The sequence below is a fragment of the Olea europaea genome, chromosome 2, assembly GCF_002742605.1.
Source record: "Olea europaea var. sylvestris chromosome 2, O_europaea_v1, whole genome shotgun sequence".
Lineage (NCBI taxonomy): Eukaryota > Viridiplantae > Streptophyta > Magnoliopsida > Lamiales > Oleaceae > Olea > Olea europaea.
The window spans coordinates 25,508,398-25,529,837 of NC_036238.1; the positions used below are offsets into that span (position 1 = coordinate 25,508,398).

Here is a 21,440-nt window from a genome sequence, read left to right on the forward strand (position 1 = left end):
TTCATCAGTGATTTAATTTTGATCTGTATATGAATTTTTATACAGTACAGAGTTTTTGTCAATTGTTGTGTGAGCTGTGATAATAATATGTGACTTCAACATCTGTGCCAATAAATTGTGACTTCAAAATCTTTGCCAATTATCTTTACCAATAATTTGTGACTTCTAAATAAAAATTCAAAATAAATGATTAAATGAATAGACAGAGCTTATGAATACTAGATTTAACATCCATATTTACATGAATCATGAAATAAAGCGTCACAGAACCCAATAAAACTTCAAATGTTTTGTTTCGGCTACAAACTAGACAAATAAAAATCTATTTTTGTTCATCACTGAACTGTAACGTAAAATTGGACAACACATTTTTTGTTGCGTATGTTGAGATTTTGCCCGGAAACCATAATTCTTCTGGTATAATATACTCCCAATCCTACAATACAGGACAAAAGTAATAAATAAACATTAGTATTTGATTCTTGTATATACATCCATGTCACAAACATACGCATTATACTATACTAAACATGGCTTGCTAACATTGAACAAATCACATACTCTACAACAGGTCACACAGAAATAAGGTCACACCCTCTATACTAGTAACAGGCAATATATGTCACAAAAAACCTGGTTAAATTCTTTCTATTTAAAAAATTGTTCACGCTCAGAAACGTAATCACAACGTATGGTTGGTCACAAAAGACAACAAAATGGTCACAATGATTAAATAATTCCAAAGCCCACATGATGCATTCATGTGACATTGGCACCATTATCAGGTTTAAGGGAAAATAAGGAGAGCCATTATTACTCGTGATAGATGTATATATGAAATGGAAATTAATAATCAAGAAAGGTTCTTGTTGTTTGGTTTTTCTGTAAAATTAAGACCATGCTATCAAACTTACCATCAGACGACTTTCTCAATGAATCTGCAAAGTTAAATTCTAGAAAAAAAATTTGCATATTAGCATAATGATATTGCACAGTTTGAATTCATTATTTCTTCACCCAGACGTTTCATCGAACACCTCTCCGACGACAACGTATGACGGAGAATAAAGTCATATGACAAATTCGAGGGTTAAAATGAATCAAAGAAAAAGGAGTAGGATAACATGTCAATTATGTAATCACTTTCTCACATTTTCGACAATTAGGTCACAATTTGTAAAATTGACAAGTAGCCAAGTCGTAAACACCCAATTAGTTTCATAAAAAAATTGCGCATGACGTAAATCAAATACAAAATTGATTTTACCTTCTTAGAACTAGGTTTCTGCGTATGTCATCTTTGTGACCCTTTGTGCTTTTCTTTTCTTTTTTCTGGTTGTTTTTGTGATTTCTCAGCAAGTTTCATTCAGTATTTCTTATCACTGCTGCTTTCTAACACCATCTTCACTTTCGAGCATTGTCGAATGCATGGTTGAGAGTGCATGAATACCATGTATAAGATTATGAATTTGAAATGTGAATATAGACTCATAAAATGTTGAATCAAATTATGAGATATATATGTGTTTCTCTCTCCAATTTGATATACATATACATATATCCAAAACAAACACTGTAGCTATATTTGGTAAAATATATTTATTTTATAAATTAAATAATTAAAAAAAAACCTCTGATTTTTGAAAAAGTAAACATAAATTCTAATACGTGAAATAGGATCTCTAAACTTTTTAGTCCCTGTAATTTCCTCTAAAGAAAAAAAAATAAAAATTTGGCCCCATTTTCACAATGTTGCAATCAAAATCTCTCAACAAATAATATGTAACATCGCTTATTTTGAAAGATAGATTGTCTAGTATCAAACGATGTTAAAGAAATTTTTTTAATAGAGTGTTCACCATAGTTGAAAGTTTAAAACGTAGTTCTATAGTTCACGTACATATACTCTGATAATTCAACAACATATTCTAACTATTTAACAATATACAAAATTTCGTGTTTCAACAGTAATATATTAAAATAAAAATATTAACTCAAGAACAGGACACACGATCTAATATGGTAGACGCTTAATGGAATTATTTATGGGCCCTATGCCACGAGTAAATGATTCAATATAGAAGAAGAATACATATGTCACAAATATTTTGGGATTACACCATAAAATAAAAAACAACTCAACACACTTCCCCTGTTTCTTGTCCTTTTAAATTGAAGAGGTACCAAGCACATGGTCATGATCTCTTGCCACCCTACACTTGTACCAAAACTACACAAATTGGAATAAAAATATCCTCCTTATTTTCACACCAAGATATAACTTCTATTTATGGATTCATTTTATCACCAATATTCAAGTTCTTCAATCCCTTTAGGAACAAAGGTTACCAAGAACTCTCCAGTGAAGTACCATGAAGGAGCAGTCCTTGTCTCTTTCTAAAAAACGTCTCTCTTTTCTTTTGGTTCAAGGGATTTTCTTCTAGAAGGGTTTGCAAAAAAATTTGTAGTGTATAAGGGCTCATAAAAAATGTCCAACAATCCTATACTATATGAGTTGAAATCTACTGTCCAAAATTGACCGTCCAACTTGTTATTCACAAATAATTCATCGACACATCATTAGACACCTATTTTTAATCACAAGTGACAGTGAAATGAAAGTTGAACATGCAGATCTCAACTTATACTATATAGTACCGACTTTTTTTCTTCAAGCACAGAAAAAAATTCTTTAAATTTGTTCCTAATGGATGGAGAAGAATTTCCAGGAAGGATGATGTTACTTGCCACAAGCACGATAAAGAATATCAAATATCTTCTGAAAAAAGTGCAATTTTGAGTGGAAGTTCAAGTCGAGATCAAAGTGAGAGAAGCGAATTTTTAAAGTTGCATACTTTAAAAATTGATGACGGCATGATGTATCTTATCTTTCTATGTAAATATGTCACCTAATCTAATAAATTGAAAAAAAAATAATTAAAAAAAATCAGCACCTATCAAATATGACAAATATTTTCGAATTTTGCTATGTAAATTGATATAGTCACATAGAAACATAAGTTAGTCAAAATTTCTTCAGTTTTTAACATTAATACATGTTCAAAGGCGCATTAGAATTAGTAATGTAAACCAAAGTAATTAATATTAAAAGTAAATTGAAGTTTAAAGTAAATAGAAGTTTAAATGATGAGATTGTGACAATTAAAGTCGAGTAACATGATTGAACTTTTATTTACGGTTCAATGACGTAAAATGAAATAATCTCAGAGGATATGATTTGATTTATATGATTAATATTCCACTTATTTGCATGAATAACTTGGATGTTTTTCAACTCGATCAATTCTCCCTTCCGTGCCACCTGAACGAAAAAAAAGTATGTGGTATTTCTGAAAAGAAGAGGATAACTACCTTGAAAATCTCCCGAAAGTTGCCTATGAAAGTAGCATACCCAACCAATATGAGCCTGCCCTAGAAAAAGTAAATAAAGTCCAGATATTCGTTTCAAGGATGGATAGATTTGGCTATAGCGCAACTAAAGTAATATTCTTTCATCCTTGAATCGAGTGAACAATATGGAAAATTATGAAAACAGTAAAAGAGTAAGTTTGTGAGTCAGATAAGTCCTAACCAACACACAAATCATTTGAATCAACATGAACTAACTGAGTTATCACAAGAAATTTCCTTGAACTTCTTCAAATCACTCACTCACAAAAATTAACTAGTGTTACATTTTATTCAATAAATCATGGCTTTAACCATAAGTAGCTTGTAATTGAGCTTTCACGAGTAGCTTCGTATTTGTAGTTTAAACTTTAACTTCTCACTTTCTTATTTTCAATGTCACTTCAAAACACTTCCCTTTTTCTCGATTTTCTCTCCTTTAATGTTAATGTAACTTAAGCTCGGACTTCAGCCCCAAAACAATGAACACGCTTGAGGACTCAATAACAAACTACGCTGGCTCGCCCCCAGGGCACATTTCCAAGTGGTAAAAGAGAAGGGTGGAGAAATCCAACTTTACTTGAAGTTGTTGCATCAAGGGTTCGAATCCTGAAATATGGATTTGGCTCTTGGGTAAGTGCAAGTGTACAAGCAGCCTTCCACCCTGTACCTTTGGAGGCATAACCTGCGATTTACCTCCCTCACGATACTCCAGGGCAGGGGTGGTGGGGGACCCTTAAGGTTAGGATTTAACCCTTTTTTTTTTTTTTTTTAACAAACTACGCTGGCTCACTTACCGAGATAAGTACACTTGTCAGGACAAACAAGAAATTGGACAGGACTCCATTCATTGAATTGACAGCTAAAATATATAAGATTTAGGAATGAAACAATTATATCATTAGCAAATGCTAATTATGACTCCCCAGGCACTTGTTATAAGTAATAATTAAGAATATTGATATTTATAATTATGAGATATTAGTCAATGTTTCTTTAAGTACTTAACTTTTTTTTTTTTTTATAATTGTGAGATCTCTTTAATTTTCAGAAATTCTCACTCTTAGAAACTCATCAAGACGGTTTGTTAGTGACATATTATTCTATTGTTGATCTTAAGGAGTATAGGTTTCATAATTCTTATCGCAAATTTATGTCTCGGATACTCTCTAACGATGAATTTAGCGTTCATCGACCCATCCCGGGCATGCAGGGACAAAAGACTTGCACCATTGCTGGGTTATGCTACTGGAATGCAGGGACACTGTGGAAATGCAACATTCATTGTGCCAAAAACAAGAAATGGGACACAAGGGCCCTTTGTTTTTGGCATTTACATGTCAGCAGTTTTTCGAAACCATTTGTATTTTTATCCATTAGTTGTTCTTTTGTCTGTGAGACGCACACTGCATTGGACAAGAAGTCAATACCTTTTTGGGTTGACATTGAACAAATCTATTGGAGAAAATAGATTATTTTATTATTTTGATATGTTTAATTAATAAATATGTTTAGCTTATGACTTGACATTTGAAAACAGTGAAGGTCTTCGGACGATGAGAAATGGAAGATTGGGAGCAAACTTGCTAAAAAATATAAAATGAGAATTACGAAAAATGAAATGTTGGCAAAAGCGTTTACAATTTTTCTCCATCAATTAGCCCCGTATTCAAAATATGAACCATTTAATCAACACTTTGATAACGAGCATTTTAATCATCAACCTTTTATCGTTGTTAGTCTTGAAATATGAAAATCATCCAAATTTTCATTAAATTTTATTTTTTATGCATATACTTCTAGTAATAAATTCTCAAAATCTATAAGTTTATTATCATGAAATTAATTTTGTAAATAGCGAAGTGTCCTGCAAAAACTATAGCAGGCTCCTCTCCTTGTTGGAGTTACCTACCAACAAAAATATTTCAATGAATTGATCACTTTTACTGATCCTAATCTTAAAGAAAATGGAGATGTGGCAAAATTAATATTCTTCGTAGGCGCAATTGGTACACCGCTTAACACTAAAAACTTATTCCCAATCAATTGTATTCACATTCCCTCGAACAGAATAAAGGGCAAAGATAAAAGAACCTTGCTACAGGTACAGAAGTTAGTTCACAGATTTATACAGGAGAGTTATGGGACAGTTTTTTGTGAAAAATGACCCCAAAAAATAATAAAATTGAACAACACAAATGATGCCACAGCAGTATCTGTAAATATTCTGTGGAGACAACGCCGTACACTTAGAATTGTTCAAGATAAAATGGTGACATATTAAAGGAACCCTTTTTTTTTTTTCTTTTTTTTTAAGGGCTAAGATAAAATGGTGACAATTATTGCTCCGAATGATCATTTTCAAAATCAGACCCCACCCCACACAAGAAAAGAAAGACAGGTAAAAAGAGTACAAAAAATGAAAGAACATGGCACTAAGATTTAAGCCCACCCAATTTGTCATTTATGACTTGAACTTTTGTTTTCAATAAATACATCCAATTTGTCTCCAACAATGATAATTTGACCCCACTTAGAGCGTGTTTGGTTCAACTGTTTGTTACTAACTTATAATTTTGATAGTAAAGTGGTTGCAACTTTCAAAATGGGGCACTTTAATAATCAATCTTTCGATAATAAGGTGGTTGAGAATTAAAATGCCTCGATTTAAATGTTGAAAACCGATTGCTCATTGTCTATACAAATGGCAAAGAGAATTTTAAAATATTTCTTACTTTTTTCTAAAGTTAAACACCATCAAAGTCTAGATGGATTTTTAGATCCCACCTAGATTCGATTCAATGGGTGTTTAAATTTTCCTACCATTTCTTATTAATAAAATATAATGTTACACGTAATTTAAATTTTCTTTCTACTTTTCAACCATGTATTCTAAAAAAAAATTAATATCACAAAATTTATTTCTCTGAAAAATGGGGCTCAGACGAGCATCTTTATAGACCATTTACTTGAAGAAAGTCAAAAGAAAAATACACTAAGGATTCGTTTGATTGTAGAGATGGAATTTAGATGGAAAGAAAACAAATCCCAGTGAATTAAATTGTTTAGAAATTGTTTTAATGAAAATTGTCAATTGTTGTATTTGATTGACATAATTTTTCAAGTAAAAAATGTTAAAATAAAAGTTTTTTTTGTGTTCATTTGACTTTATTTTACATGAAAATTGTCAATTAAAGGGATATAATTTATTGGTATTTGGGATAAAATTTGTTTTCATTGCCAAAGAAACAAACAAACAAAGAAAATTATCTATCTTTTGGTATTCGTTTGACTTTGTTTTACATAAAAATTGTCAATTAAAGAAAAATATTTTTTTACAATTAGAAACAAAATTTGTTTTCATTGCCAAAAACAAAAACAAAAACAAAAACGTAACAGTACGCTAAGGAAAATCAAGAAAATTCCAACTTCCAAGAAAACCAAAATTCATGGAAAATAAAACCTATCAAACACACACAAAATTAGAAGAAAGTGGAATTTGTGGAAATGGAATTCGAAACAATCAAATATGGCCTAATTTCTTGGCCTACTTTTCCACCTCATGTTATTCAAAACTTCAAACTGTTTGGCTACTTTTCATTCTTTCCACACAATTCCAAAAATGCATTATTTTTCTTTCTAAAACACTCCAATACCTAATCTCAAGACAACTACCTTTGGATTTCGATGACTTCAAAAATAAAAATGAGAAAAAAAAAAAAAACCTCTCACACAAAAGTACCCTCTCCCTTCATAATGACAAATCAATAAAAATGAAATAAAATTAATCGGTGTTCGGACCAAATTAGTACAATTACAAAGTAGAATCTGCATGTAAAAAAGAAATAACAGTAAAAAAAAGATGGTTGAAAAAATATGTTGACAATTTTAATCATTAACCCTTCAAATTTTCCGATTTAATATCTCAGCCGGGCTTTAAAATATTAAAAAAAAAAAATCATTTAATCATACAAATCCGAAGGGTAATATTGCCACTAAAAAGACATAGTAAAACTTTGGGTAATTACTATCTACACCCCCCGTTTGGCCTATTATTTGAATTTATAATGGAGGAATAATATTTTTTTGAAGATTGTATGATTGAAAAGTTTTCGATTTGAGTTTAATATTATTTTATTGAAAATTGTGTGATTGAAAGTAAGAGAGAGAAAAATCAAATTAAATTGAAGATTTGTAAACGGGGCCAGACATGGGCTAGTTGCAAAGGAAGTTCCCATTTTTGCTCATTTTCTCAATTTATTCATCACATTTTTATCTTTAACCTTCATTTTGGAATATTTGATGACGATTTTTGTCAAAATATTCTGTTAATGTGCATTGATATAAGGACCAAATATTTTTTTTTTATCACAACTTTGATATATATTTTTTAATTTTTGCTTATTTAAAAATAAGATAAACAAATAAGTCTTTTTATGAGAATTTTCGGACGCAAACTATTATCAAAGATATTTATGTGCAAATTAATAGAAAGTTGATGATAAAAATGTAATGAAAAAATAGAAAACATAAAAATAAAAGTGATAAAAAAAATAAATCATTCTAATTATTATACACGTAAGCATAGAAAGAAAAGTATTAAAATAAAATAATTAGTTAAGGAATTAGGTGGCGCGAAATAGCTACCCCGTCTCTAATGGCTTTATTTCTCTACCTTCTTCATCTGAAATTTCCTGCGCGTTTGTTCTTTTTTATTATAATTTATTTTTTTCATAATTCTCCTACGAAGAAATACACACCCAATTTTCTCTAACACACTGGTAAGGTTTCAGAATAATCAGAAATTCAGGAAAAAAAAATGGCTTTGCCAGAAATTACAGGTAATTAGCTGGGTGGAAATAAATTTTGATTTTTTTTTTCCTATCTAAAAATGGTTTTCTTATGGTTTATATATGGAGATTATACGCGAATTCTGCATATATTCTCAGAATTAGGAACAAAATCTGACAAAACGCACATGTAATTTTTCATGTAAAATCCTCAATATTATCGTGTTTGGGTTTTGTGGAAAAATAAGATATTCATTGATTTCAGTTCCTGAACCTGTAAGGCTGTAACGATTATCTTTTGTTTCCTTTTTTGGTATTTTGTGTATTTATTGCACTGCGTGTTCATGGGGAAGAACAATAATTTCTAGTAAAGACAACTCTTAACATTATTTTAGTACTAATTAGCTTTAATCATTTTTTGGGTTTATATATAATTAGGTATTTCTTATATAAAGTAAAAACAATTATGAATCTGACGGTGAAGATTTACCATTTCTTGGTTCAGGGAAAAAAGTCAGTTTTTACTTATTCGTGCATTGATGAAGGTTTATTGTGTGTATTCGTACACTGATCTGTGTGTGGGTGACCCCCCCCCCCAAAACCCACCCTGTGTGGGGGTGGGGGAGGTGGGGTTGGCACATTTATTGAATTCCCTTTCATGAAAATGAGGTGGCTGGGGGAAAGAGGGAACAGGCCAGTAAGGCTCACATTCTGAGTTTTGCTGTTTGTGTGTAGCTTCAGCCCTGAGAGCCATGGCACTCCTGTGAGAGGGACAAAAAGGTTAGGGACCGAAAACAAAAGAGGATACAAGAAATTAATATACAAAAAGAAAAAAAAAAAAAGAAGGGACAAACAAGAAAGAAGCATTTTTATCCTACAAACCCTTCTCTTTACTACATTCACATATCCCTATTCACTTCCTCTATTCTTTCCCTTCTCCATTTCCAAGAAAGGGACTAAATTCCATCGGCTATAATTCAAATTTTCTTCGTTTGACGTTCCACATTACTATCTTTTCGTGGGGGTGATTTGACAGAATTTAGGCCATTTTAGATAATTATGGAAAACCCAGTTGCATTTGTTGGTTGAAGTAATCACATTCAATCTGGTGCAGATCTGGAAATCTGTAAAGATGTATCTTTTGACATGCTTTACTTTTTTGTCAAGCGTTGTTCTTTTATTTTCTTTAGTTCTCTATCCTGGGTATCTTACTTTTGGATTTAAATTTGTATGGCAGATTTTTGTCTGAGGAAAGGGTCTCCTTTTAGAGAAATTGTTGTGGTTACTTAGTGGATTAATAGTTGGTTTTGTAAAAGCCTGTCAAAAAGTGTATTGATCGTTAAGATATGAAGGGGGATATCAATGTGGTTTAATCTGCACAGTTTGGATGGATGTATGTGAATCAAGGATAGTATTACAGAAGCACTCCACCGTGGATACTGCAAGAACACCATTGGTGAATGCTGACAATAAAAATGGAACCACTCGACAGTCCCAAACCAGAGAAGTTTGTTCTAGGTATAGGTCACCTACTCCATCTGCAGCCTCTTGTCCAAGGCGTTGCCCTTCGCCAAATGCCACTAGAACATCAATGTCGTCAATTGTATCAGCAACTAAGAGGTCGGCATCAGCCGGCAGGAAGCGTCCTACCACTCCATCTCCTCGAAGTCCACATGCATCAACCCCAGTCCAGGATACAACTGCAGAAATGCTTTTGGCATCAAAAAAAATAATAGGTAATAAGTTACCGGAGTCTCTTTGGCCCTCTACAATGCGGAGTCTCAGTGTTTCTTTCCAATCTGATACCTTTTCTCCCCCTATTAGTAAGAGAGAAAAACCAGCATCTCATGGTCTTTCTGATCGCACCATGAAGTCATCGGTGAATGTAGTGCAGAAACAGGGCAAAACACCACCGGCTTCAAGGAAGCCTACACCAGAGAGGAAGAGGAGCCCAGTTAAAGGAAATAATTCTACTGATCATTCAGAGAATTCCAGACCAATTGATGCTTTACATACTGGACTAGTGGATCAGCATCGATGGCCAAGCCGAACAGGTGGAAAAGTGTCCTCTAAAGCTTTAAAAAGAAATTCTGATCTCACTGATAAGACCAATAGAACTTCTCTATCTCACTCACGAGCAGATTCACCTTCCCTGAGGAGATTATCTTTGGTTGGGATGGGTAAACCTTTATCAGAAACTAGTGCTTTGTTAACACGTGTGTCTCGTGATGACACAAGTGAGAAAACAATGTTGGGCGGTTGTTCAGTTGTTGATAATTCACTGCTAAAAGAAAAGATTGTTTCTTCAATTTCATTGAATAGAGAAACATTTAGAAATTCTGCTGTTAGACATCAATCTTTACCAACTCCTGGATCACGTCCTGCATCACCCTCTTTGTCTAGAGTTAGTCCATCTGGAGCAAAGGCAGTCTATCCTTCTTCTAGAGGACCTAGTCCTGCTCGGGTAAGACCATCCAGTCCATCAAGGCAAGCCCAGAGTTTAACTTCTGTCCTTAGTTTTATCGTGGATATTAAGAGAGGGAAGAAGGCTGTAAATCACATCGAAGATGTTCATCATATGCGGTTGCTATACAATCGACTCTTGCAATGGCGATATGCCAATGCCAGAGCAAATTCTGCGCTGCATTCTCAGAAAATAAAAGCAGAGGTTTGAGACATTATATTTGTGGACATTTCATCTACCTTTTAGATCTTTAATATGTCTGTGTTTTTGTTGTTTTCTTTTTTGCTTGACTGTTTGCTTTATATGTTCTAGTAAAACTAAGTTCTGAATATGTTGCTATAGAATGAACAAAATGGTGTAGAAAACTGCTGTTGTTTTGCCTTGGAGAATGAACCCTTTTGAGATTTATCTGGTGAATACCATGACTAGGGAGCTGGTAAAAATTTTGTAATAGTTGAGCACTTAGCGATATTGATTAGACAATTGAATCATTATTGAAAAATAAAATACTAATCGATTTTCTGATAATTAGATGGACGTGAGTCAACCTTTGTACACTGTCTTGTCCTCAATTATGGCCCAGCTTCCTGAATTGGATTTTAGTTATAAATTCCGATTTTGATGCTTTTTTCATTAGATTCACCTGTATTTTATTGTAAGTACCAATTATTGATTTGCAGAAACTGCTGTACAATGTTTGGAGAGCAACTGTAGATCAATGGAAATCAGTGATTGGTAAAAGGATTGACCTCCAGCAGCTGAGACATAAGTTGAAGCTCTATACAGTTTTCAACAACCAAGTAACAGCTCTCTCACTAGTAAATGCTCAATTTAATTAATATAGAGTCGATCAAAAGCGAATTATAGTATTTTTGGAGTGCATTGTGTTCTCTAGTTGTCTTTAATATTTTTTGATATAACAGCAGAAACAACAAACTGATCCTTATTTCCAATAAAATTTGATTCACTGTCTCAAGCATGGAAGGTGACTGACCTTGAAGTTTCTTTTAGAACTTCAACATTGTAGTTAATATGTGCAAAAGATTCTTTTCTCCTTCAGTGACGGTAACCCTTTGAAACATGGAGTTATTGTCTAACGTCAACTGAACTTGTTAACTAAGGAAAATTTAGTACCAATGTTATCTCTTCCTTAAATTTCTGTTGTCAGCTTATCTTAAGAAATATTAATAGATCTTATTCAAAAGCCATGTACTGGCTTGGTTTTGAAGGACTGCTGACCGTAAAGCTTGTTTAGTACGGTATTTGTAAGTTGCACAGGTTTTGGTTGATCTATAAGCATTCTGCATTTGGGTCTTGAACTGATCTATTTAGTTGAAATTGTCTTACGTTCATTCAGATATTTCCCATAACTGATCCTTGACACACTAATTTTGACTAATAGAGCTTCTAAAACATTCAGTTTGATGAAATCCTGGAAACAATGGGATAGATATTTATGGTATAACAGTAACCATGTGTTTCGCAATGACTCAAACAAATTCTAGCTTCGTAAAACTTTATGAATACAACTTTCTAGAATTTTGCAAGTGTGTTGCAAATTTGTCTTCCAAAACTATGTTCTTTCTGTGAATATCCCCATCCCCACTCCAATTGCTAATAAAAAAATCATAAAAATGAATAAGCACCAACTTTCAACTGAAGCGTCCATCTGATTTATATTCATTTCTTTGTAATAATTATGTACAACTATATTTTTAACAAGTCTTTTCATTGCAATTTAAATTTTTAGATAATTGATGTCCTAAATATTCTAACGCATACAATCTGATCAGCTGGCCTGTCTTGATGAATGGGATTTTATCGAAAGGGATCATACTAACGTTTTATCCTGGGCTATACAAGATCTTCAGGCTAGCACTCTCTGTCTTCCAGTAACTGAAGGGGCGAAGGTATATCGGTTTCTCACAAGTTCTTGAGACTCAAATTTATACATGTGAAGTACTGATTAATTTGATCTGCAATTTTGCAGGGAGACATTGAAGCCATTAAGGCAGCTGTTTGTTCAGCAATTGATGTGATACATGTGATGGGATCCTCCATACGCTCCATATATCTGCAGGTGAGATTGTTTCTGTTATTATACTTGTCAAAGTCAAGGCTTAGCCAACCTGAGAGGGAAAATGATGTTGCATTACTCTGTCCACGATATTCAATTTATTCTACACTCCAATAGGTTAATTTATAGATCCAGTACAATTTGGGCACTCTAAATGTTTCATGTGTGCATTGCGATTACAAATCGATGATTGCAACTGCTTTCCAAACCACGCAAACACATTGGCTGTCCAAAGTCCCAAACCATACATAAACACCACATCATCGGCCTCAAAACACCGCCATAATATATAAACCAAAAGGCAGTGCTCAAAATAAATCTTCCAGCAACAAATTTCTGTTTGGTTTTACTTTATTGCTATTCCCCCCCCCCCCCCCACCCACCCCACCCAAAAAACAAAAAAAAAATAAACTACAGTCACTTTTTCAATTGAACGCTTGGAAATCCGATATGTTGTCAAAATATTAGGCTATAGACTCAGGAACTTGTAGAAACTTAGTATGAAGCAAAAAAGGAAGATATTTATTCAAAAGGGTAGTGTAAACCAAAAGGACAAAATGTATATTGACTATTATATTGGGCCCACTGGAAAATTTGTGGTTTTCTCGATTGTCTTTCTTTTATTTGTTCTATATTCGACATCAGTTACCCTCAAGGTATATTGGACGTTAATACCAGCTTCTTCGTATATTGTTGTGTCCATTTCCTAAAAAAGAATTAGTTTTTATGTTGTGTTCTTTACATAATTTTCTGATCTGTGTATACAATAGCTGCTTCGTCTGATAATGTTTTACCCAAAGCAGGCAGAAGAACACAGCCGTAGGACTCAGTTGATACAGTTGAGACCAGCTTGAGCAGTGGTGAACCACCAAAATTTGGCAAATAAAACTAATCGTGTCTTCGAATATGTGACGCTAACAACAGTTTTACTGCCTCAGCAAATAAGATTTATCAGCAAGTCCATTTGTTGTAAGTGATTATTTTATTCGTTCTTTTTGCATGTAATCTATTGTATTATCAACAGAAAAATGTGAAGGAAAGAATGCAAATATATTGAAGTTACGGTCACCCGGAAAAATATGTTTGGCGGGATGGATATTAGCGTCATACAAATATACAAGGCTGTAAAAGTACAGAATTGTCCTTGTAACGAAATTAATTAAAATCAAGATGGATTTTATCCTATCACCCTTCTCCAACTCCCTTACCCCAAGGTCCCCAACCCTTGAAGCTGAAGAGATTATGAAGCATGCAAAGGAATGATTGAATATGAAAAGTCCTGCTGGATGAGACATTGCACCTGCGATATAATGTGTAAAAAAGATGTTTAAATCTTGAAGAAGATATCAAGCATCCAACGGCATTAATCTCTAGTAGATTTAATTGCTAAGCAGGGACCAATGAAGATGCAATTGCTCGAAGCAATATAGAGTATGCAGAAAACTGGCCTATTCGGCATTTGAGCAGGCATACATTTGCTAATCAGGCTCTTGGAGAGAAGACAGCCTTGTTGTGCAGACCATGTGCTAAAGAAAGAGAGGTTTAACTTGATCTTTAGCAATGAATTCATTGTAAATTGTGTTAGATGTACTTTATAATGAATTTATGATATACAGTTCATAAGTTCAGAAGCTTTTGATTTGATATATTTTGTTGGAAATTTTAAGTATTAATCCATTTTTGAATTAACTGTTTCTCGTTGTTTACCTTTGTCATCTCAGTCCATCTTCATAAGAAACTTTGAGCTTGCGTTAGTCATAATTGATGAGAATAGATAACTGTCCTCTCTTTCATTTTTTCTTTTTCTTTTTTTCTTTTTTTATGGTATTGCTTAACTAACTCAAATGGGTTACTGTTGTAATTTTGATGCTTAAAACAGTTCAAATTTTGGTTGAGCTTGAGAAATTTTTGGTTCAATGGGTCTCTATATTTTGATTTTTGAGCTCTGGTTTTCATTGTCCAAGCATATCGTCTCCATGGTAACTAGCACTATCATAAAGTTATGCCATATGCAGCGTTGTTAGTAGATTTATGGATCTAAAACTCCTTTTTCTAAGACACGAATCCTATAATCAAAATAACAGAAAAACTTTGGTTGCAACTACCATGTAGCCCATAAGAACACGTATTGTACGTTGAACTGAATACATTTTGAAACCTACAACTTATAAGTAAAAGTTTGTTGCATCATTCTTGCAGAAAAAGGGTTTTCAATGCAATAGATTTTGTATTTGAATTAATAAATAATTATTATGAATACATTGCTTGAGGAAACCAGAACAGAGTGAAATCCACCATTTATAAGCTGGTGGCAGAGATTACAATAGCTTCTCTTACCAACACCTTTTGTATCCTTGTGAGTATACTGGGAAGCAGAAACCCATGCAAGACAATGGGATGTTGGCAAGCTCCCAGGTTTAGTCAGAAGACAAATGTCTATACTAACAGCTATTTCTTTAATACACTTAGACTCCTGCTGAAACTTCATTTGCTGTCGACCTATCCTTCTTTGGCAGTTCTTGAGCTTTTTGAGCAACGGCTTTATTAGGAACCAATATTATGAAGATGTTCCTATCGCGGAAACTCTTGTTCTCCTCAACGGCAAGCTGTGAACGTGTCAAAAAAGAAATGCAGATCGAAAATAAGAGATGGCACAGACACGACAGTAACAAAGAACGTCCAACAAAAAGAAGCATTCGGATGTGCGCAGAAGCAGCGAAAATTAAGGAATAACATAATATTCTTAGTTTATTGCCGGAATCCTCATTGCCACTTTCTAGGTATAGATGAAATGAAAGAAACATTCTGAATTCAAGCTCCAAACAGGCCTTTATCAAAGGAGATGAAATTAAACTCATTAAAGACAACATAAAATTATAGCATACACAAATCAACGAAAAGTTGGCTTTTGCTTTACATGTAAACCAAACCCAACAATAGTGCAAAATAATAATAATAATAATAAATAATAAAAATAAAAATAAAAAATCTTACAGTCCACCATCAAAAAATTTGTGAATCGTCTAACAAGTGGGAGTCAGGTTGAAGTGAAGAGAGAGCAAAATGTTGGTTCTGAAGCTGGTTTCGATCCTAAACATGATTAGTGATGAGGTAATTTTTTAAATGTCTATACTAACAGCTATTTCTTTAATACACTTAGACTCCTGCTGATACTTCATTTGCTGTCGACCTATCCTTCTTTGGCAGTTCTTGAGCTTTTTGAGCAACGGCTTTATTAGGAACCAATATTATGAAGATGTTCCTATCGCGGAAACTCTTGTTCTCCTCAACGGCAAGCTGTGAACGTGTCAAAAAAGATATGCAGATCGAAAATAAGAGATGGCACAGACACGACGGTAACAAAGAACGTCCAACAAAAAGAAGCATTCGGATGTGCGCAGAAGCAGCGAAAATTTAAGGAATAACATAATATTCTTAGTTTATTGCCGGAATCCTCATTGTCACTTTCTAGGTATGGATGAAATGAAAGAAACATTCTGAATTCAAGCTCCAAACAGGCCTTTATCAAAGGAGATGAAATTAAACTCATTAAACACAACATAAAATTATAGCATACACAAATCAACGAAAAGTTGGCTTTTGCTTTACATGTAAACCAAACCCAACAATAGTGCAAAATAATAATAATAATAATAAATAATAAAAATAAAAATAAAAATCTTACAGTCCACCATCAAAAAATTTGTGAATCGTCTAACAAGTGGGCGTCAGGTTGAAGTGAAGAGAGAGCAAAATGTTGGTTCTGAAGCTGGTTTCGATCCTAAACATGATTAGTGATGAGGTAATTTTATGTAGCAGTCAGCGGAGACTGAAGCTTACCTATATCTGAAAGACAAAATGGTTGGAAGCTTGGTTTTATTTGTGAGACGCATAAACTCAAATAGAGAGACTCGGAGAGCAAATATGTCAACTTAATATTTATTGTGCGGGTGTAGATTAATAAAGTATGAATGTAACCGCTCCACTCCCAGTGAAGCACAGATACGCCAGCAAGGTAAAGAGTAGTAAAACACATTGAACACGACCGACATGTCCCTTACATGACCGTGCCCTCCTCTGAAAAACCACATGCTGCTATGTTTGCAACCCCTGACTGTGTTTCGTAGACATTGCTAGGCTAACGAGGTAAGAAAGTAAAGTTCTAATAAGACATACTAATGATTTATGGGGAGATTAGTTCTTATTATGGTTTAACACAAGGAATGGGCTTTTTTGCAAAATCCAAAGGAGATGCAGATACCAACATTACCGACAACTATCAGTTACTAATTGTGATTAAATAATGTCTTCTGAAGTCTGCTAGTTAGTACCACAGCGAAATGGTCCAAACGGAGCACCTCTAGAGGGGAAGTCTTGAACCAATGAGAATAGAAATAAACTTAATATTTATTGTGCGGGTGTAGATTAATAAAGTATGAATGTAACCGCTCCACTCCCAGTGAAGCACAGATACGCCAGCAAGGTAAAGAGTTAGTGTTCAACACATCAGATAGTAAAACATATTGAACACGACCGACATGTCCCTTACATGACCGTGCCCTCCTCTGAAAAACCACATGCTGCTATGTTTGCAACCCCTGACTGTGTTTTGTAGACATTGCTAGGCTAACGAGGTAAGAAAGTAAAGTTCTAATAAGACATACTAATGATTTATGGGGAGATTAGTTCTTATTATGGTTTAACACAAGGAATGGACTTTTTTGCAAAATCCAAAGGAGATGCAGATACCAACATTACCGACAACTATCAGTTACTAATTGTGATTAAATAATGTCTTCTGAAGTCTGCTAGTTAGTACCACAGCGAAATGGTCCAAACGGAGCACCTCTAGAGGGGAAGTCTTGAACCAATGAGAATAGAAATCATCAAAGAAATTGTGCTTGTCTAACGCATCATTCGGGAAACAAAGAAAAGTTATCAACAGAAAGACAAAGAAAAGGGAAAAAATTCCCAGATGTAAAACTCTTTTAGACCCAGTACTACAGTTTGCACTTGTAGTTTTAATTCTACTCAGAAACAAGCACCAGGACTATGGAAGGTCACAAAGTAACAAAAAGTATAACCCAGAAAATAAGCAATTCACTTGTGACATTCATTTGATAAGGTGAAGATATATAGTACAAATTACCTCCCCAATATCATTCTGAAACCGTCTGATGAGCTCGATGGCATTATTTCTAAAATCATTTTCACGCCCCTTCAAGCTCACTATAATCTTTACCTGCAGAAATCCTCTGAATATCATTAGCATAGGGAGAAACGAATGTACATTAAAAAATTGTACATTTACGAGTAATTGAATGTGAAGCCATAAGAATTGAAAGAAACCTTATCACCATCTTTTAGAATGAAATTGTGCGTGTCTAACGCATCATTCGGGAAACAAAGAGAAGTTATCAACAGAAAGACAAAGAAAAGGGAAAAAATTCCCAGATGTAAAACTCTTTTAGACCCAGTACTACAGTTTGCACTTGTAGCTTTAATTCTACTCAGAAACAAGCACCAGGACTATGGAAGGTCACAAAGTAACAAAAAGTATAACCCAGAAAATAAGCAATTCACTTGTGACATTCATTTGATAAGGTGAAGATATATAGTACAAATTACCTCCCCAATATCATTCTGAAACCGTCTGATGAGCTCGATGGCATTATTTCTAAAATCATTTTCACGCCCCTTCAAGCTCACTATAATCTTTACCTGCAGAAATCCTCTGAATATCATTAGCATAGGGAGAAACGAATGTACATTAAAAAATTGTACATTTACGAGTAATTGAATGTGAAGCCATAAGAATTGAAAGAAACCTTATCACCATCTTTTAGAAACTTCTGAGCTGCTTTCAAACGCACGGAGTAATCGTGCACATCAATATTGTAACTGCCATCAAAAGCAGTAAAAGTTTCAAGATAATATGGAGTAATCATGCACATTAATTTTGTTTGCAATAAATGCTTATTGAGAAAATAAAATACATATTTTTATATAGAGAAATGAAATACTAAGCAACAATTACATGGCAAATCAATTCAACAGGCCTAATTTAATTCCTAGGACCCAACATTAACTTATTTACCAATTAATTAATGTATCATGTCACTATTGCTTAGCATAAGCTTAGCAAAGGTGTTTAGTAGATCATCTCCCTCCCTCCCTGTCGGCAACATGTCAAATCAGTATTTTTTGGAAAAATCACACGTTAGCGCATCCGACACATCCGTATCAGTGCACCACAGGATACAAGTATCACTGGACAAGGTATAAAGAATGATTTTATTATTATTATTATTATTATTATTATTATTATTATTATTATTATTATTTATTTATAACACATGGCTCACGAATACCTTTTTATCATGTACACGTGGATTATCAATATAATAGCTATATAACATAAACATATACTGGCTGTTGATAATCCTACATCTATTCCTTCAGTAGAAGACAATTATGACAGCTAAAAACATCTAGTATTCTCTTGCTTGTATACAAGTCCTTTATGCTACAGACAACAAGAAGACTCATCCATAGAAGTGGAGATGCATATAGGTTAACCATCCTCGCTCAAGAATGAAGTATGTAAAGTGAACAGCATTTCCAAGACAAGAAACTTGTAAATATGATAGTGAGAAAGAAATTTCCATATTTCATTTCATAGATATCTTGTGCTTTAACAGCCCAAGCAATCAGCAACAAAAATACATATAAAAAATGTTAAAACTGCTGGAGTTCTGCACTCCAAGCTTAAAAAGCTTAGTTTCCATTTCAATCAGCTCACATGTAGAACATGGAAAAACTAGAAGGCAGCAAGTAAAAAGAAAAAAAAAGAAGAAGTAATTACTGTAATTATTTTAGTTTTACATACCAGCAATTAAAATATGAATTAGCACAAGATCAGGAGACTATGAAAACTCAAAATTTTGTAAGAGAACTAGAATTATAAATTCCCTAACTATAAACCATACCCCATCTTCAGTTCCTTCAAATCCATGCGGCTAGCTGCCATTAAAATCAGCACGTCAATTCAAGTAATTTTCCAATCTTAATTAATATCAGAAATAGAGAAAAATGGCAGTGTTTGAAAATCGGTCTCTCACCAAGACTTTTCTTCTGCTGATCTCGTTTCTTCTTCTGCAACTCATATCTATATTTACTGCATCATAAAAACAACCCAACAATGCACTTCAACCTCTCAGCAACTGTAACAAAGAAATAGATAACAAATACAGGACATTGAATGTGGATAGAAATATACAACATTTTTTAATTAACCACTGAGTAATCTAAATTTAACGAGCGCTTAGCTATCTTCCAAACTGCTATTAACTGATTATATTTGTCAATGTTCTAGCAAAATTTAGATAGATTAATCAATTTAATTTAGTTAGCTAATAATACAAAAATTTCTGAGGCAATTACCAGAATAGATAAGGCATATATGTCTTACTTGTAATCCATTATTCTGACAACTGGAGGATCGGCATCTGGAGATAATATCACCTAAAAGATAAAAGCAAGGAAAATGCAAAACATCATTAACAGACATTAATCTTGTGTGAGAATTGAGAAAAGGTAGCTTTCATCTCCGGTAACAAAAGGTCCAGTATACACAGCCACACTGTACACAAATGCCATGCAGAGCTTGCATCAAGATGTAATCAGTAGAAACAAAATCTGATTTCCTGAGGAGAGGATTTATTGTATTGCATTACAATTTTCCGAGAAGACTAATATCTGAAAACCAGGGTTAAAATTACTCACTCCTTTTCTCATAAATATAGAGAAAAAGACTTGTATGAAGAAAAACACTGGGAAAAAAAATATACTAGAAGTAATGGGCCACAAGTTTCATTGCCTGAACTGATTAACATAAAATTTTCCCCTAAAAGGACATGCATTTCCAAGAAGGAAACAAGGTTGTGTCAGACTTGAATCAGCCACCAGATTGTCCGGTTGTTGTCAACCATTTGTGCAACACTTGTTTCATGATGTCGATACATAAACTAGAATCTGCTGGAGCAGCAAACGTGGGATAAGTCAATTTTTAAACTTTATAAGAGCAGACCTGTCTGAATCATTGAATTATTTATTTGATTTTTCAACAGCAATTATTAGCATCTAAATTTTTTTTCTTTTGACAATTATGGAATAAACTTATTGTTTCTTAGTTGACACAATATATTTGTTTTCATAAAAAACTAATTATTTTTTCTTCTGATAGAGATCATAATATATGTTTACATAATCACATTTTCTTATTTCTAATGTGACTTGTTATATAAATTTATATCCAGTTCGAAATTAAGTGCAGTAAAAAACCATGATGATGGGTCAAGCAGTGGCAGGACACTTCGGGTTCTATATGTAAAATACACGATCTTGCTATGCACTTGAAAACTAATTATATATTGAAACTAATCCCAATACTGAATGACGGTCTGTGTGACAGCCCTCATCTGAAAGAATAGTAACCCACTTGACCCATACTTTACTTTCATCTACACCAACTGTTGAAAAATTTAACAATAGAATCCTGTCTTTAAATTGCCAAACCCACCCCACCCCCTCCTTCCAAAACTCTTCCCCTCAGAAAAAGAAAGAGAAAGAACTGAAGATGAATATTATGGCTTTGTTTGAGCCTCATTTTTTGGGGAAAATGGGTTTTGCAATTTTATTT

General features: G+C 33.5%; 1 protein-coding gene and 3 long non-coding RNA genes across 9 annotated transcripts in view; 3 read left to right on the top strand and 1 right to left on the bottom strand.

Annotated features, from left to right (window-relative positions):
- The first annotated feature begins 8,041 nt into the window (after window positions 1-8,041).
- The window catches only part of LOC111368084 (AUGMIN subunit 8-like), a 19,031-nt gene continuing 5,632 nt past the window's right edge, over window positions 8,042-21,440 (top strand). For 2 of the 6 annotated variants that reach the window (XR_002697949.1, XM_022989279.1), the window contains exons 1-5: window positions 8,940-9,332; window positions 9,436-10,866; window positions 11,343-11,462; window positions 12,456-12,572; window positions 12,653-12,742. Coding sequence is in view for 4 of the 6 variants with exons in the window: in XM_022989279.1 (XP_022845047.1) it covers window positions 9,586-10,866; window positions 11,343-11,462; window positions 12,456-12,572; window positions 12,653-12,742 (1,608 nt within the window). In the remaining 2 variants the exon portion in view is untranslated. Of the gene's footprint in view, window positions 8,250-8,937; window positions 9,333-9,435; window positions 10,867-11,342; window positions 11,463-12,455; window positions 12,573-12,652; window positions 12,743-21,440 lie in introns of those variants that run through there. The other 4 variants (XR_002697951.1, XM_022989307.1, XM_022989286.1 and 1 more) reach the window with 3 other exon arrangements.
- On the top strand, window positions 13,154-14,443 carry LOC111368123. Its single transcript, XR_002697957.1, has 2 exons — window positions 13,154-13,708; window positions 14,134-14,443. It is a non-coding gene; the product is annotated as an uncharacterized LOC111368123 (long non-coding RNA).
- LOC111368127 lies at window positions 14,876-17,882 on the top strand. The gene is made up of 3 exons (XR_002697958.1): window positions 14,876-15,850; window positions 16,542-16,754; window positions 17,223-17,882. It is a non-coding gene; the product is annotated as an uncharacterized LOC111368127 (long non-coding RNA).
- Window positions 15,964-18,108, bottom strand: LOC111368116. Its single transcript, XR_002697954.1, has 3 exons — window positions 18,089-18,108; window positions 17,889-17,981; window positions 15,964-16,036 (listed from the first exon to the last, which is right to left on the bottom strand). It is a non-coding gene; the product is annotated as an uncharacterized LOC111368116 (long non-coding RNA).